This window comes from Cnephaeus nilssonii (genome assembly GCF_951640355.1).
Source record: "Cnephaeus nilssonii genome assembly, chromosome: 16".
Lineage (NCBI taxonomy): Eukaryota > Metazoa > Chordata > Mammalia > Chiroptera > Vespertilionidae > Cnephaeus > Cnephaeus nilssonii.
The window spans coordinates 28,221,444-28,236,382 of NC_137087.1; the positions used below are offsets into that span (position 1 = coordinate 28,221,444).

Consider the following 14,939-nt stretch of genomic DNA (forward strand, 5'->3'; position numbering starts at 1 on the left):
AGTGAGCATTACTGTCAAAAGGGTGTCCTACATAGACACTGGGGTTGTGGGGACTTTCCTGGGGTGGGAATGGCTGGGGGTGGGTCAATTGGGGAAAAAGGAGACATATGTAAAACTTTAGACAATAAAAAATAAATAAATAGAAAGAGAGAGAGAGAGAGAGAGGAGAGAGAGAGAGAGAGAGAGGTCCTAGGTGAAGTCACAGTGCCAGGAAGTGATGGGGCTTGTCGAGAAATAATAAGCCCTGGAAGAATAATTTAAGCCTTTAAGATCAGCATTCATGTTTCAGTACAGGCTGGAAGTGTTTATTTGGGGTAGGTTTTAAAGGGCCTCAGAGGCTATATACCATAGTAGTGATTGAATACTGTGGTTTAAAAGCAGAAACATTTTTACAAATGAAGCATGTCATCAAATGTCAATATTTAAACATGTAAAAGTAGATTTACTTGGGATGAAAGTGACGCTAGTCATATGGAGCTCTGCTTACTCTGCCTTACTTTTTTTTACTCAGCCTTTTAATCTTAGTATTTAGTTAGTTAATCCTTACTTAAGGATATTTTTTTCCATTGATTTTTCTTTCCTTTTCTTTTTTTCTTTTTTTTTTTTTTTTTTTAGAGAGAGTGAAAGGGAGGGCAGTTGGGGGTGAGGAGAGAGACATCAGTGTGAGAGAGACACATTGGTTGCCTTCTGCATACACCCTCAGGGCCAGGATCAACCTGCAACCCAGGTACATGCCCTTACTCAGGAATCAAACCCGCAACCCTTTGGGCTAGGGCTGATCTTTATATTCTTTAACCCTAATGTTCACAGAGCCACTGGTATTAAGGAAAGAACTGGGCTTGTTAGTAGGAAGTTACGAGTTTCAATCCTTGCTGCTAACTTATTAGCTGTGTGACCTTGGGTAAGCCACTTTACATTTATGAAACTATTTTTGCGTCTGTAATGAAGGCTCCCATCTTAATAATGCATATATAACAATACTTTATAAATGCAATATCTATTTACATATAGACTATAGATTAGACATAGATATAGATTGGACATAGATTAGATATAGATATATTGATACATAGCTTAGTGTGATCCTGATCTTTATTAGGTGGTACTCACTAAGTTGCAGCTATCATCCTATCATCCTTGTCATGATTTTCTCCCAACCCTAGTGGCTCCTCATGAGCTCCTCAGTAGTGTTCAGTGTTTCTGGAATAATCATCTAGGAACAGTGTGCTAACTGAAACCTCCTGAAGGTTTTTGGAATGATCTGGGCATCACATGGCTAAGATCTGAACTGGGCATTTAGTAGGGTGAATTTTTTTTAAAAAAAGATTAAGTATATTTCCAGCAAGAACCAGTTTTACTTGGCTGCATAGACTTAAGACACTGAAGACAAAACCTAGAATATTCCCAGAGTGTACAGTCTAATAAGAGACACCCCCTTCCCCACCCTGAGCTGGGCCCCAAAGATTGTAGCTTCCAATGTAAGGTTGAACAGGAAATAAACCCACCACAGAGAAGAATATAGCAAAAACTTGCCGGTCTCAATTTATCAGCAGATAAAAGGGAAACAATTCTTCCGAGTATTTGTAACCACAAAGAATCCCTCATATCTACCCCAATTTGAAGTCTAAATGTATCTGTGTAGTCTTAAAACCCCCAAACCCTCAAGGCAAGCATTTTTTTCAAATAATCTTGGGTTTTTACTACCTCTAGGCAACTGGCGCAAAAGCAATCATAAATTTATCTTTGGAGTATGGCAATGTTAATCCAGGCCTGGAAGTATTCCCAAAGATTAATTTCTAAGGAATATGAGCTCACAATCAATAATCTCAAACCAGAGAAAGTGTAAGTTGGTGCAATCACTTTGAAAAAAAAATGTTGTCATAATAACAGTTGAATAAGCACATACTCAATGACCCAGAATTTAAGGTCCTATTTTTAAAAAGTGTTTTCTATGTGCGCCAGGACTAGTGTCCAGAATGTTGATGGCAGCATGGTTGACAGCAGATCCAAACTGGAAACAACACAAACATCCATCCACGTTACAGAGATAAATAGATTGCGTTATTCACATGATGGAATCTTCTGCAAGCAGCAATGATAAATTGACTATCATTACACATGTCATCATGGATGACGCTCAGAAACACAGCATTAGACAAAACAAGCATGTCACAGAACAATCCATAATGTATGTTTCTACTTATATAGAGTGCTAAGACCATCAACTATGTAACATTTAGCTTAGGGCTATATACACAGATGTTAAAACTATAAAGGCCTGCGTGATTAACTAGAACAGCGGATGTCTTTGGAGAGACAGTAAAGGAAAGGCTCATTGGGTGTCTACAAAGCTACTTTAACTTTCATTCTTGAGCTGATGGATGGGTATGTGGGTGTTCCTCTTATGATTCTTCTTTAAACTGTTCATATATGTTTTATGTACTCTTTTGTATGTATGATAAATGCTTTTTAAAAGGAGAATGGAAACTGTAAATGCTCCAGAGGCAGAATATTTTATAGGATGCTTACATATAACTTCTGGAGGGGAATTTGAGGAGGGAAAAATGAAGGAAATAATAATCAAAGATTCACACCATAGTTATATTTCTTAGTATCTAAAAAATAATCTTGGGACCTTTAAATCAAAATAAGGAAATCAAGAGAATACATTATTCACATCTCTATTGTTAATACCTAGTTTCAGTGCTAGATACTTCATATGTTCTCCTTAAACATTTGTTTTTGCTGTTGCAGTGGGTGAATTGTGGGACATGGAAGTGGAAATGTTTTGGGATGCAAATGGGCACAACATAGATACAGAATGGTAGAAGTCATGAGAGTGATGAAGTCATTTGGGAATGAGCACAAAAAGAAAAGAAATGTGAGTTCTGTAAACTGGAAAAGGCCCATTTTCCAGTGATGGGCTGAGACAGTACAGGAAACAAAAAGGAGTGAACAAGAGACGAGAAAAGCTAAAAGGAAGATTTTTAAGAATGAGAAGGTGATTGGTGCTATAAAAATGTTCAACATTAGAAGATGACAGAATTAAAATTAAAGAACACCATGTAGTGATTGGCATCAAATGGTCACTGGTGATTTTGAAAGGAGAGACTTTACTGACCAGCAAGAGAAGCCATTTGGCTAGAGACTCAAGTATGAAGTACTATTAAGGGTATAGAAGCACTGAGCCTAAACCAGTTCTTCAAACTGTTTGATATTTACAAGTACTTTAAAAATAAAATAATAATTTATTGCACTTATAGGGGTGCTAGGTAGAAAGGTGAAATGATTTTTTTTTTAAAGAAACACCTGGGTATGTTGGTAGGCGCAGTATAGGACACCAGTAGAGAAAAGGAACCTGAGGCTTAATAATAAGGATTATTTCACCCTTCACATGGTTCCCAGATAGCTGGGAAGGTGAGATAAAGGAGAAAGATTAGAGTATTGGTGGATCATATATCATTGGGTGGTTGAAATTGTCCTCGGAGGTTTAGAAGCAATGGAACAGAGTTCTGTTATTGGACTCTCTAATCTTATTTCTTTTGGAAATTCTCTGTTAGCCTAGTTTTGAAGCTTTGAAATGAATTCAGTTAAGGAATTGTGGTCTACAGAGAACACACCTAAAAGTACCTACATATTTAATTCAGTGCTTGGGTGGATGAGCTGATCGATGAAAAATGAATGAATGAATGAACCAAGAATTATTGAGCATAAATTATAAATCAATATTTATTAATCCCTTTCCTAGAACAATGGTTAACAGCCTGAACTCTGGACCGTCTGTGTTCATGTTCCAGGGAAAGTCATTCATCCTTGCTAAAGCTCAAGTCTCCTCATCTATAAAACAGAGCTAGTAATAGTACCTACTTGTACTAGTTTCTTTGGGCTGCCATGATAAACCACCACAAACTAGGTGGCTTAAAATGGAAATTATTCTTCCGCGGTCTGGAGGCCAGAGTTCAAACTCAAGGTGTCGGCATGCCACACTCCCTCCAGGGGCTCTAGGGAGAATTCTCCTTTGCTTCTTCCAGTTTCTGGCGCCTGCCTCCGTGTCTTGTGGCAACATAACTCTAATCTCTGCCTCCATCTTTACATGGTCTCTCTATGTGTCTGTGTGTCGTCTCATCTTCTTCTTTAACTGAGATATAATTGACATATAACATTATGTCAGTTTCAGATGTACAACATAATTATTCAGCATTTGTATATCTTATCCTCTTCTTACACGGACATCCATCATTGGTTTTAGGGCCCATTCTAATCCAGTATAACCTCATCTTAACTAATTATTTCTGCAAAGATCCTATTTCCAAATAAGGCCACATTCTGAGGTCCCAAATGGACATGAATTTTATTTTCTGTGCATAATATCAATATTCTAGTAGAGGTAGAAATGCTGAGTTATTATATTAATTCATAATAATGCTTAACTCTCTCCTTGAAACTATTTCCTTGAAAAGCATACATGGCTCATATTTCTTTCCTGTCTAGTAAAATGACTAAGTAGCTAAGATATTAAATAATGACAAAGGACACTTTAATTTTCCAAATTCTTACTTCAGATTTTGATCATTCAGGGGGAAAAAAATGCTGACTAGCCGGCTTGTATTCATTTTCTGCCAGCTGTCCTTAGGCGGTGACCTTCTCTGTATGACTTTCCACACAGCAGAGCTCAACCTCTCACGGGACCTAATTTCCTTTCATAATAATTTGTCTACAACTGGCTTTAAAAAGGCATTGTTTTGATAGAATGCTCCAGATTAAAAACAGACTGTAACTTCAGGAGAGTAGCCCCTAGTTATTTGATGAAAGGACAGCTTGAAGATGCAGCACATTGATGTTGAGCCTAATACAAATTGTTTTTAACATTAAGGAAATAAAAATATATAGATATTACAAGCAGAATTTGGAAAAAAATGTTTACTCTGCCATTTAAGCAACACAGTTTGGAAAAGTGTAAAACAGTGAGATGAAGGCTAGTGAGTCTTTATTTGTACCACATCTGTTTTGTTCACAGCCACAGAGTCAGATGTTGGCCCAACTAACACATCATCAATTCTCAAATATTTGTGGAAGGACCATGTGACTGCATTGCTTGCTGGTGGTTGGGAGAAAAGGAGAAATTTCTGGTTATTTTTCTGTGGCATTATTAACTTTATTTTCCAAGTGGTCCATTTTCTCCAAATCAGATTTTTTTTACCCTCCTCTTGCTTAATCTTTTCCACCTTCTTTCTCCCCCAGTACTTTGAAGTATAAAGTGCCCAATTGTTATGTATTGGTGTGTTAAGCATGACTGTATGTAACAGAGGTTTGAGAAAAGTAAAAGTGAAGAAAATAAAATTTTTCCTTTTTCTTCTAATATTCTCAGGTGAAAAATTAGCTACTTCTGAGAATTATTTGATTCCAGGGTTGTAGGGTGAAATAGATATAGTGAAGGTATTGACCAAAGAATTTTTAAAATACATTTGTTATTTCAGGGAGGAAGGGAGAAGGAGAGATAGCTAGAAACATCAATGATAAGAGATAACCATTGATCGGCTGCCTCCTGCACGCCCCCCACTGGGGATTGAGCCTGCAACCCTGGCATGTGCCCTGACTGGGAATCGAACCGTGATTTCCTGGTTCATAGATTGATGCTCAATCACTGAGCACACCAGCCGGCTTCACCCAGAGAATTCTTTATCCTTAGAGCATGTGTTCTTACAGGTGCCTCCATAAACAGCCTTCCGGTAGCCATCCTGAGCCTCGTGAAATAGTGTGCACGTTGTGTGTACATATGCATGTTTGCTGTGTCTATGCAGATTTATTGTGTGTACATGCATATGTGTGCAATTGTTGAAGGAAAGGGCTTTGCTGATTTCTTTTGTTATTCTCAAAAGAAATTAACTCCAAATAGGTAGAGAACCACTGAATTAAGAAGGCTTGGTTTATATTGTTTACCTTTTGTTCTGCTTTAGAGTTTCAGGTGGGACAATTCTGAGAATATTTGAGAGGAAAATGGACAGTGTATGAAATTGCCAAACCATTTCAGATTTTGGATCAAGAAGAGGTTTTCCTTGAATTATCAACCTCTTTATGAATTTGTTTAGCTGCTGTTTTTATGTACTCAAAAGTCGGACTTCAGGCTGCTTAACTCACAGTTGTTATCTCTGGCAGCTGAGGTATCCAGGCAGACTGATGTCATTTGTTTCCAGAACAGCATCAGAGCCCTTCAGGGCAAATTCACTGATAAGTCCTTGAGCAGGCACAAAGAAGATGGTATTTTGTGGTACAATGAGCCATCCTTGCATAACTAACTTATTGCTAACTGAACCTACAAACCAAACAAAAAAACTAATCTTCTCGAAGAGCAAACCTCTTTAAAGGCTATTTTATTTTTCTTTACATTTCTGGAAGCTTTGGTTTGTCCTTTGTCTGGTTTGAATCTCTTTCTTAACCCTCTGCTCTGAGTACATGATGTGCATACTTGACTCAAATCCTAGTTTTATTTTATCAATACTTATATGTGTTTCCCGATACCCAACTCAGTGCCTTAGTTTACAATCTCTGGTATTCAGCTTTGGTATCATAAGATTGTCAATTTAAACAGCTGCTGCTGTTGTTAATAAAGCTTCCTCTATTGTTCCAGGCAATATCTAATAAAATTGTTTCCACACAATTTACTTATTGACTGATTCATTCACACACACACACACACACACACACACACACACACAAAAAAAAAAAAAAAAAAAAAGTATAGGCACCTGCTATATGCTAGGGATGCTTCTAGTTGCAGGGGAAACAGAAAGATGAATATTATACATGAAATCACTGCCTTGTGCTTGGTCAAAGCATGTGGCAATCAAGGTTGTCCAAAGATTTAAACCTATTGGAGTCTCCAATCTTTAAATAAATTGGTTGACTATTTATCTAGAGTAGTGGTTCCCAACTGAGAAGATTTTATGCCCTACCTACCTCCCAGGGAAAGTTGGCAATTCCAGAGACATGTTTAATTGTAGCAAATAGAGGATACTATTGGTACCTGGTTGCTAGAGACCAGGGATGCTGGTAGACATTGACACAAACAGGATTGTCCCCCTCATCAAAGAATCATCCACAACAAAATGCCAACAGCGCAATTATCCTAGGGAGGGTGGTGACCCTGGAGGCAGTGCCCTCTCCTTTGAGGGCCTGAGCAAGTCAGTTCTTACTAAACTGACCCACACAAGCATTAAAGACCCTTCTGAAGGAGGGAATTTCCTACATCACAATTACACTCCCAAGGATGAATTGGCATTCCTCGAAGTTCGGCTTTCCAGTTGCCTATCCCTTAATCTGCTTCTGCTGTTTTAAGGGGCTTTACAATTTAGGGAGGTATACCAAAATGTACAATTCTGAACTGCCACTAAACTCTATGCTATACCAAAACAATGATGCTCTGTGATAAATACCAAGAGAGCTCAATGAGATCAATGCTTTGGGAGCACTGAACAATGAAACTATCTGGCAGGTCTGCGATGGCTTTGTAGAGCAGAAACTTTGAAGGAGGTGTTTGCCACATAGCTGGTAAAAGACACTTTCCTCTCTGAAGACATACCCTGCATCACTGCATTTATAACCAGTGACAAGACCTAGCCAGTTTGGCTCAGTGGATAGAGTGTCAGCCTGTGGACTGAAGGGTTCCGGGTTCAATTCTGATCAAGGGCACATGCCTGGGTTGCAGGCTCCTGCCCGGCCGGGGCCCTGGTTAGGGCACATGCAGTAGGCAACCAATCGATGTGTTTCTCTTACATCAATATTTCGGTCTTTCCCTCCCACTCTCTCTAAAAATCAATGAAAAAATATTCTCGGGTGAGGATTTAAAATATATACTAATATATATATAAAACCAGTGACGAGATGTTCTAGGCTGCCTGTTCAGGAAAACGTGCTTCCATATTCTATATCAAGCAAGACTCCTTTAGAAATCATGCAAGCCCAACTTCATAGGCTTTCCTTTCATTGGCTTCTTTCTATTAACGATTCCAATAGTTGGTAGTTTCAGCTGCACAGTTGTAGGTATTAGAGTTTAGTAGCAGGTCAGAGTTATACATTTTCAGCAAGTGAATTATAAGTTTTGTTTTGTTTTTTAAATTTATATGTATTGCCCCACCAGCATGGCTCAGTAATTGAGTGTCAACCTATGAACCAGGAGGTCATGGTTCGATTCCCGATCAGGGCACATGCCAGCTGCTGGCTCAGTCCCCGGTAGGGGACATGCACGAGGCAGCCGATCAATGATTCTCTCTCATCATTGATGTTTCTAACACTCTCTCCCTCTCTTTTCCTTGCTGAAATATATATATATATATATATATATATATATATATATATATATATATATATATATATAAAGTATAGGTCACAATCTGTAGATGTTTATAAATGCTTTTCAAATACAATCTGTAGGAAAATCCAAGAGAACATCATTACTCCCTGTTAAATTAGTGTAATAGCATTAAATATATTTGTGAAGCTATCAATTGTAAAATTGGTTGTTATGCTTACAAAAGAATGGAATAGATGTTAAATGTCTGATATAATACTGAGGTTTTCATAATGTAGCCACCAGGAAGTTACAGGATATCTCTTTACCCTCTGGAAATTGCAGGTTGGTTAACAGTACCTACACATTATGGAAATTTTCTCTTTCAGTTCATAATCAGTTATGACATTTCACAAGGGGGTAACTTTGTATAATTGAAACTAACTTTTAAAGAAGTTATCTTTTTTTCTGGTAACTTTACAAAGACCTTTTATTAGTATTTTCATGTTAGAAATACAATACAGGCACATCTCCAAAATACTATGGGTTCAGCTCCAGATCACTGCAGTAAAACCAGTCATCATAATTTTGCTGGTGGAGGGTCTTGCCTTTAATATGTAAAAAATAAAACTGTGAAATCCAATAAAACAAAGTATGCCTGTAATTCAGTTTAAAAATCTTTTTTTTCCTTTTAGATTGCACTATAAACTGAGTAGTTACAAACATGCATATTAGTTTCATTTTTTTCTTAAAATGTCTTTCTCTTTTATTTTAGTCTGATGCCAATGCGAGTTACTTAAGAGCGGCTCGAGCGGGACACTTGGAAAAGGCCCTTGACTATATAAAAAACGGAGTTGACATCAACATTTGCAATCAGGTGAGTTGTGGCTATTGTTGTTTTGTTTTTGTTTTTAACTCCTTAAACCTTTCATTATATATTACCAAGACTTTCTCTTTTTTGCCAGTTTTTTTTTCTATGTTAAATTTCACCAGCTTGAATTATCAAATATTATCTGCTTTGTTAGAGGAGCGCTCAGAAATTAGGTATGCATCCTTTAACAATTCCTAAAATTTAGTAATTAGTGCTATTAGAACAGCCCACCTAATTTTCAAGTACTTTTATTCCCAGTTCAGGTTAGTACACTGTACACACAAGTGATGGTTGGTGGGATCTTTTCCTCAGAGTGCCTAGTAGACTGTTGACTCCCCTATTTTCCATCTGCTGAGTAAAGCTTTCCCCTCCCTTTTCATCAGAATGGGTTGAATGCGCTCCATCTTGCCTCCAAAGAAGGCCATGTAGAAGTTGTTTCTGAACTGCTACACAGAGAAGCCAATGTGGATGCAGCTACAAAGGTCAGTATCACACACTTCATGCTTTTTATGTCACGTGCCAAATTCAGTGAGGAGTTAGCTCTCCATAAGAATCAGAGCACGTTTCTCATGAAATACTTGTGAACTCTGTTCTCTTTGGAGAACTTAAAACACAGGGGCATTTGATATTTTGTGAACTGTCAAAACAGAAAGATGGGAGGGTTGATGTATCTTGCTTTCATCTTACAGAAAGGAAACACAGCATTGCATATAGCATCTTTGGCTGGGCAAGCAGAGGTGGTAAAGGTCTTGGTTACAAATGGAGCCAATGTCAATGCACAGTCTCAGGTAAGCCAACAACTCTATTGCAAAGTGACTTTGTTATAAATGACAAATAATGTTCTTTGGTTCAGGTGCTTGATTGGTTCATATATCCTCTAAGAATACAATGCTGAAGAGCTACATTCAGTGATTAGTTACATATTGTAGATTTTTGAAATTCACACATATTCTTATTTGCAATGCATATGTGTGAGAGGTAGAGATTTTTAAAAGTCATCTATCTGTATTACTAGTAGTTACAGACACTAATGTTTAAGGGATATCTGTAATGCACAGTCTTATTCTATTTCATGATGCTAGCTCAGGTCCTGTCTCAGTATTTATTAATCTACAGAGGAAATGGTGATGCCTATAAATGAGTACATGCTCTTAGAAGTTCAGAATATATCAGTGTTTTATCTCATTGAAAAAGGGAAGACACTACTTAATTCCTGTCTCCTAAGTAAGGCATCATTGTTAGTCCCTATAACAGATTGTAAAGAAGAAAAAACAAGCAGAATAAACTTTAAAAGCCCCCAAACTTTAAAATTTCTAGATTCTTTGTAATGGTTAGACACTAATAATTCATTGAATGTGTCCTCCTATAAGTTCTCAGAATCTTGCATGAAATTCTAAGAACACCAATAGATTATCACTTGATAGACTTAGAGCCTAAAAGAATTTTATTGGTTAAAAATATGGGTCCTCATTTTCCAAATTGTTCACTAGTTGAGTCTCCAGGACATGAGGTTGTGTAGGAAAGCAATCACCGTAGCACACAAATATTCACTAAGGACCTGACCATTTTTGAAGCTGGTCCCTACTCGGACATTTCCTTCTAGTTGAATGCTGACATCTATCCTGGTTTGTCAATCTACGCCAGGTGTTCAACATTGAACACATTGGTTATAGAACAAGACTGCACGTTTTGCAAAAGGAGAGACAGGAGTTTATGAGGCCCGGGAGAGAGATGTCAGAGAATTGCCGGGTGTACAGCTAAGCTGTGAGGATGTGGCTTCCTGGCACTATTAGACCAGGCAGTGTGTGAAGGATTAGGCTGATTTTCTGATAGGGGTTTCAAATGAGAATTTCATGAAAATAGAATGATTAAACGACACAAAATAATTAGGTGAGGCCTTTGGTTCTCAAATACTTTTTTGCAAACAGACTGTCGTCTTGCTAATGCTGTGAGGGGGAAAAAGTGGAGTGAAAGATGTCAAGCCATCAGATAATTTTATTGGAAATATCACACTTTTTGTTTACAAAAATAATATTTGCTTTAGACTTTGTTCATTCTGCGATCTCATACACGAATGCAGTTATCACCTACATTTTGTTAAATCACACAAACTTGCTTTTACAATTCCTAGTTTTATCTTTTAAGATAAAGTCTCAAACTTTTTCATTTCCTTTTGATCTCCATTTTGAGTGCACCTGATTTCTCCCCTTTTTTCAGTACTGAGTATCTTTGGGTATCAGGAGCCTCCTCCTGTATTTTATGGGTCCAGAGAATGGCGGTGGCTTCCCCCCTTGTTACTATGGCCATAGAGGTGATCGCTCTGATGCCGTTAACGATCAGTGTGGTGGAAAAGAAACTTCACGGTGCTTTCAACCACATGATTTCTTGTATATGTGGCCTAACTTCATTCTGGTTCCCTCCGGTCAGACTTGTCTCACCTAGTCCATACCACCTACTCTGATTCCCTAGGAGAGTTCACTTGGAGTGATGATGCTTTTCCAGAAAGGAAAGTTATGATGGTTGAATATTGGCAAATATTGTCATCTGAGAGAGAGACAGACCATCTGACTACAAGAGAAGCATCCGGCTTTTAAACTTTTTTTAAAATGCCCTTATAACTTTTTACTGGGAAATAACTGGTGGGAAGCTCTGAGGTAGTGGAAAAACTCTAATCCATTTCATTTCCTTTTTTCCCCCCAAGGGAAGCAAAATAAGCCTCCTTCTTTTAAACATTGCACACATTCTTGACATTCTAGAGCAGCAGCCATAGTTTTAAACCTTCCTCTGCGACGTGTGGGCGAAGCTGCAGGCGAAGTAAAGCCCTAACCAGATTTTATTTCAATTTGTACACATTCCCTGGTGATGATGAAGCAAAGGAGAAGAACACAGGCTGCGAAATTCCTTGTTCCTTGCAGCTGTGCTTGGCATTCATACCTGCTCCACAGTTCACAGTAGAGCATGTCTCCCTTCATCTGGACACCTGTCCCCATATGCCTTCTGAACTGCATTGTTCCGTGGACAGAATAAATAATGAGATGACCATGCAGCAGAAGGGAGTTTTCATATTAATTCCTGATAGCAGCTTTTCAATAGGAACTCTTCTAAAGAGCAAGCAGTAATGCCAGGAAATTCCACGTATGTGGCAACACATTAAAACATCACAGGAATATTAATATTCAAGAAAGACGGTATTCCTGTCTAAGTGAAATTTTACCCTCTGGGCAATATTTAATAGTTAGTAAGAAATAGTGCAAGGAGAGTCCCTGGCCTTCTTGAAATATAAGAATTTTTCTTACCTTGAAAATAAAAACATTGGACAACATCAAGTTGTGATCTTATAAACTGAGGCTCTGTGGAATAAGAATTTGTAGATATTACTTTACACTAATTCTTGTCGTTGCCTTGACCTTAGGTCTTGAGTTAGTTTACTCTTTCTTATATTACTTAACATCCCAAGAATCATTTAGGCCTACCCTGAGAAAGCAATCAGGCTGAATTGTGATTATAATGAACTCTCCTATGATTAAGTCCTTAATACTCAGTACAAAATTCAGCAACCATGTGAAACTGCCATGTCAGATGTTATCCTTCACGCTTCTCTCCTTCTCTGTCTTTATTTTATACTATAAGGCTGTGGTCGGCAAACTGCGGCTCGTGAGCCACATTCGGCTCTTTGGCCCCTTGAGTGTGGCTCTTCCACAAAATACCACGGCCTGGGCGAGTCTATTTGGAAGAAGTGGCGTTAGAAGAAGTTTAAGTTTAAAAAATTTGGCTCTCAAAAGAAATTTCAATCGTTGTACTGTTGATATTTGGCTCTGTTGACTAATGAGTTTGCCGACCACTGCTATAAGGCATCCAAAGAAGCAAAAATTCTTATAAAGAAGCAAATAATATTTTAACTACCAAAGTATTCTAAATAGACAGGTTTTCATAGTGGTGCCAAAAAAAAAAAAAAAAGGCTCTTTCAATGAGCCAATGCCTCCTTGGACTTTATGTATTTTTTAATATTTCCTATGATGGGGAGACCAGGTCCTGATGAAGTGAAACAATGGCTGTGGTCCAGATTAACCTCTGACCTTTGACCTTATAGCTCACCTCTATATGTAAATCCGTGCATATTGATCACCATGCCCTTAACACTTTAATTAAGAACTTAATGATGTACAAGGCTGGCCCTAGGAAACTGGGATGGATAAGAAAATCTCATGGATGAAGTTTCAGCCCTTACTTAAATAACAGGAGGATTTTATTTTATTTTAGGGGGTACTAGGCAGCATGCCTCAGTACTACCCATAAAATTGTGTCTTCAGATTTCCATGCTTATAATATTATCAGAATAAACGTTCAGAGCAGAAGGTATTGCAGATTTTGGATAAAATCTGACATTAAAGGACATACTTGTTCAGTGTTGAGCTGCTCTGCCTTTTGAGAATTGCCTTGATTATTGCTACAGAAGAAAAAAATGTAAAATTGGGCACCCATATGTTCCTTTTGAGCCAGCTCTTTCTTTTGGAAATTTCCTAAGTTAGGAAATTAATATAAAAACAGTGCTGTACTTTTTTCTTAAGAGAAATTTGCTTTTTTTTTTTTTTTTTTGCTTTTTTTTTTTTTTTAAATCTGACCATTCTCCCAATCTAGGTGCTGTTTCACAGAAAATCATTTCATCTGTAGGTTGTCCAATGATGACACATTGAAAACCTTGCCTTACGCCTCTCTGTGCTAGAGAGAAATGGTGATGTTTATTCATGGCTCCATTTTGCTCTGACTCTTGTCGACATCTTATTTCTGAGGAAGTCCAGTTCTACACATTGCACTCTCCCACATTGTACAAAGGGCTGTGGAATGATTCAAAAGTTGTGCTTCTTAAGAATCACTCCTTGAGCTCCAGGTCTGTAAGAATAACATCCCCTAAATCTCAGTGCCTGATTTTGGATTTTCTTCATGGGTCATAAAATGTTTAATTCTGGAAGCCAACCTCAGAATAGTGGACGTACATTGGTCTAGAAGCCAGATCAGTGTTTCTTACGTAATCATGAACTACAGCAGACCTCTGCCCTAACATTGAAAATCCATTGACATAGAATATCTAGTTGATATTTATGTCTGAGACAAAAACATCCATTTTGAATTTTTTTTTTTTTCTTAAAAACTTTACTCATAGCCCTGTGGTGTGGCTCAATTGGTTGGGCGTCATCCTGTTCACCAAAAGGTTGCCGGTTCAATTCCTGGTCAGGGCATGTGCCTGGGTTGAGGGCTTGATTCCTGATAGGGGGCTTGTAGGAGGCAGCTGATTGATGTTCGCTCTCACATCCATGTTTCTCTCTTACCCTCTTCGTCTCCCTGCCCCTCTCTCTGAAAATCAATAAAAAAATCTTTAAAAAATAACAACAAAAAACAAAAACTCCTAAAATCAGTACCTTCCATCTGGAAATTTCAGTTGATGAGGAAAGATAGATATGCAGTAGTTCACTGAGCTATAAGAAAAATCCACACAGTTTTCAGCTGGTGTTTTGTATGTTTTTTTCCCCTTTCTTAATATTACATTGTTAGTTTTTTTCTTTTTCCTTGTGGTTTTGATTTTTAAGGGATGTTTAAATCAACCATGGATTACATGATCTTTTATTTCAGTCAAATGAGGAAATAGACGACAATATGATAATGGTAATCTTAATTACATTTCAGTTTTCCTAAATAGTTCTGGGAAGTGTGACAAAGATGAAACACATAGGCACATGCACATATACACACATGCAGACATACACACACACTGTGTAACAATTA

General features: G+C 37.8%; 1 protein-coding gene across 17 annotated transcripts in view; it reads left to right on the forward strand.

Moving 5' to 3' along the window:
- ANK3 (ankyrin 3) overlaps positions 1-14,939 on the forward strand; it is a 597,115-nt gene that overhangs the window by 385,802 nt on the left and 196,374 nt on the right. For all 17 annotated transcript variants that reach the window (XM_079793859.1, XM_079793850.1, XM_079793863.1 and 14 more), the window contains 3 exons: positions 9,063-9,164; positions 9,542-9,640; positions 9,848-9,946. In XM_079793859.1, the coding sequence (XP_079649985.1) occupies positions 9,063-9,164; positions 9,542-9,640; positions 9,848-9,946 (300 nt within the window). The remainder of the gene's footprint in view (positions 1-9,062; positions 9,165-9,541; positions 9,641-9,847; positions 9,947-14,939) is intronic.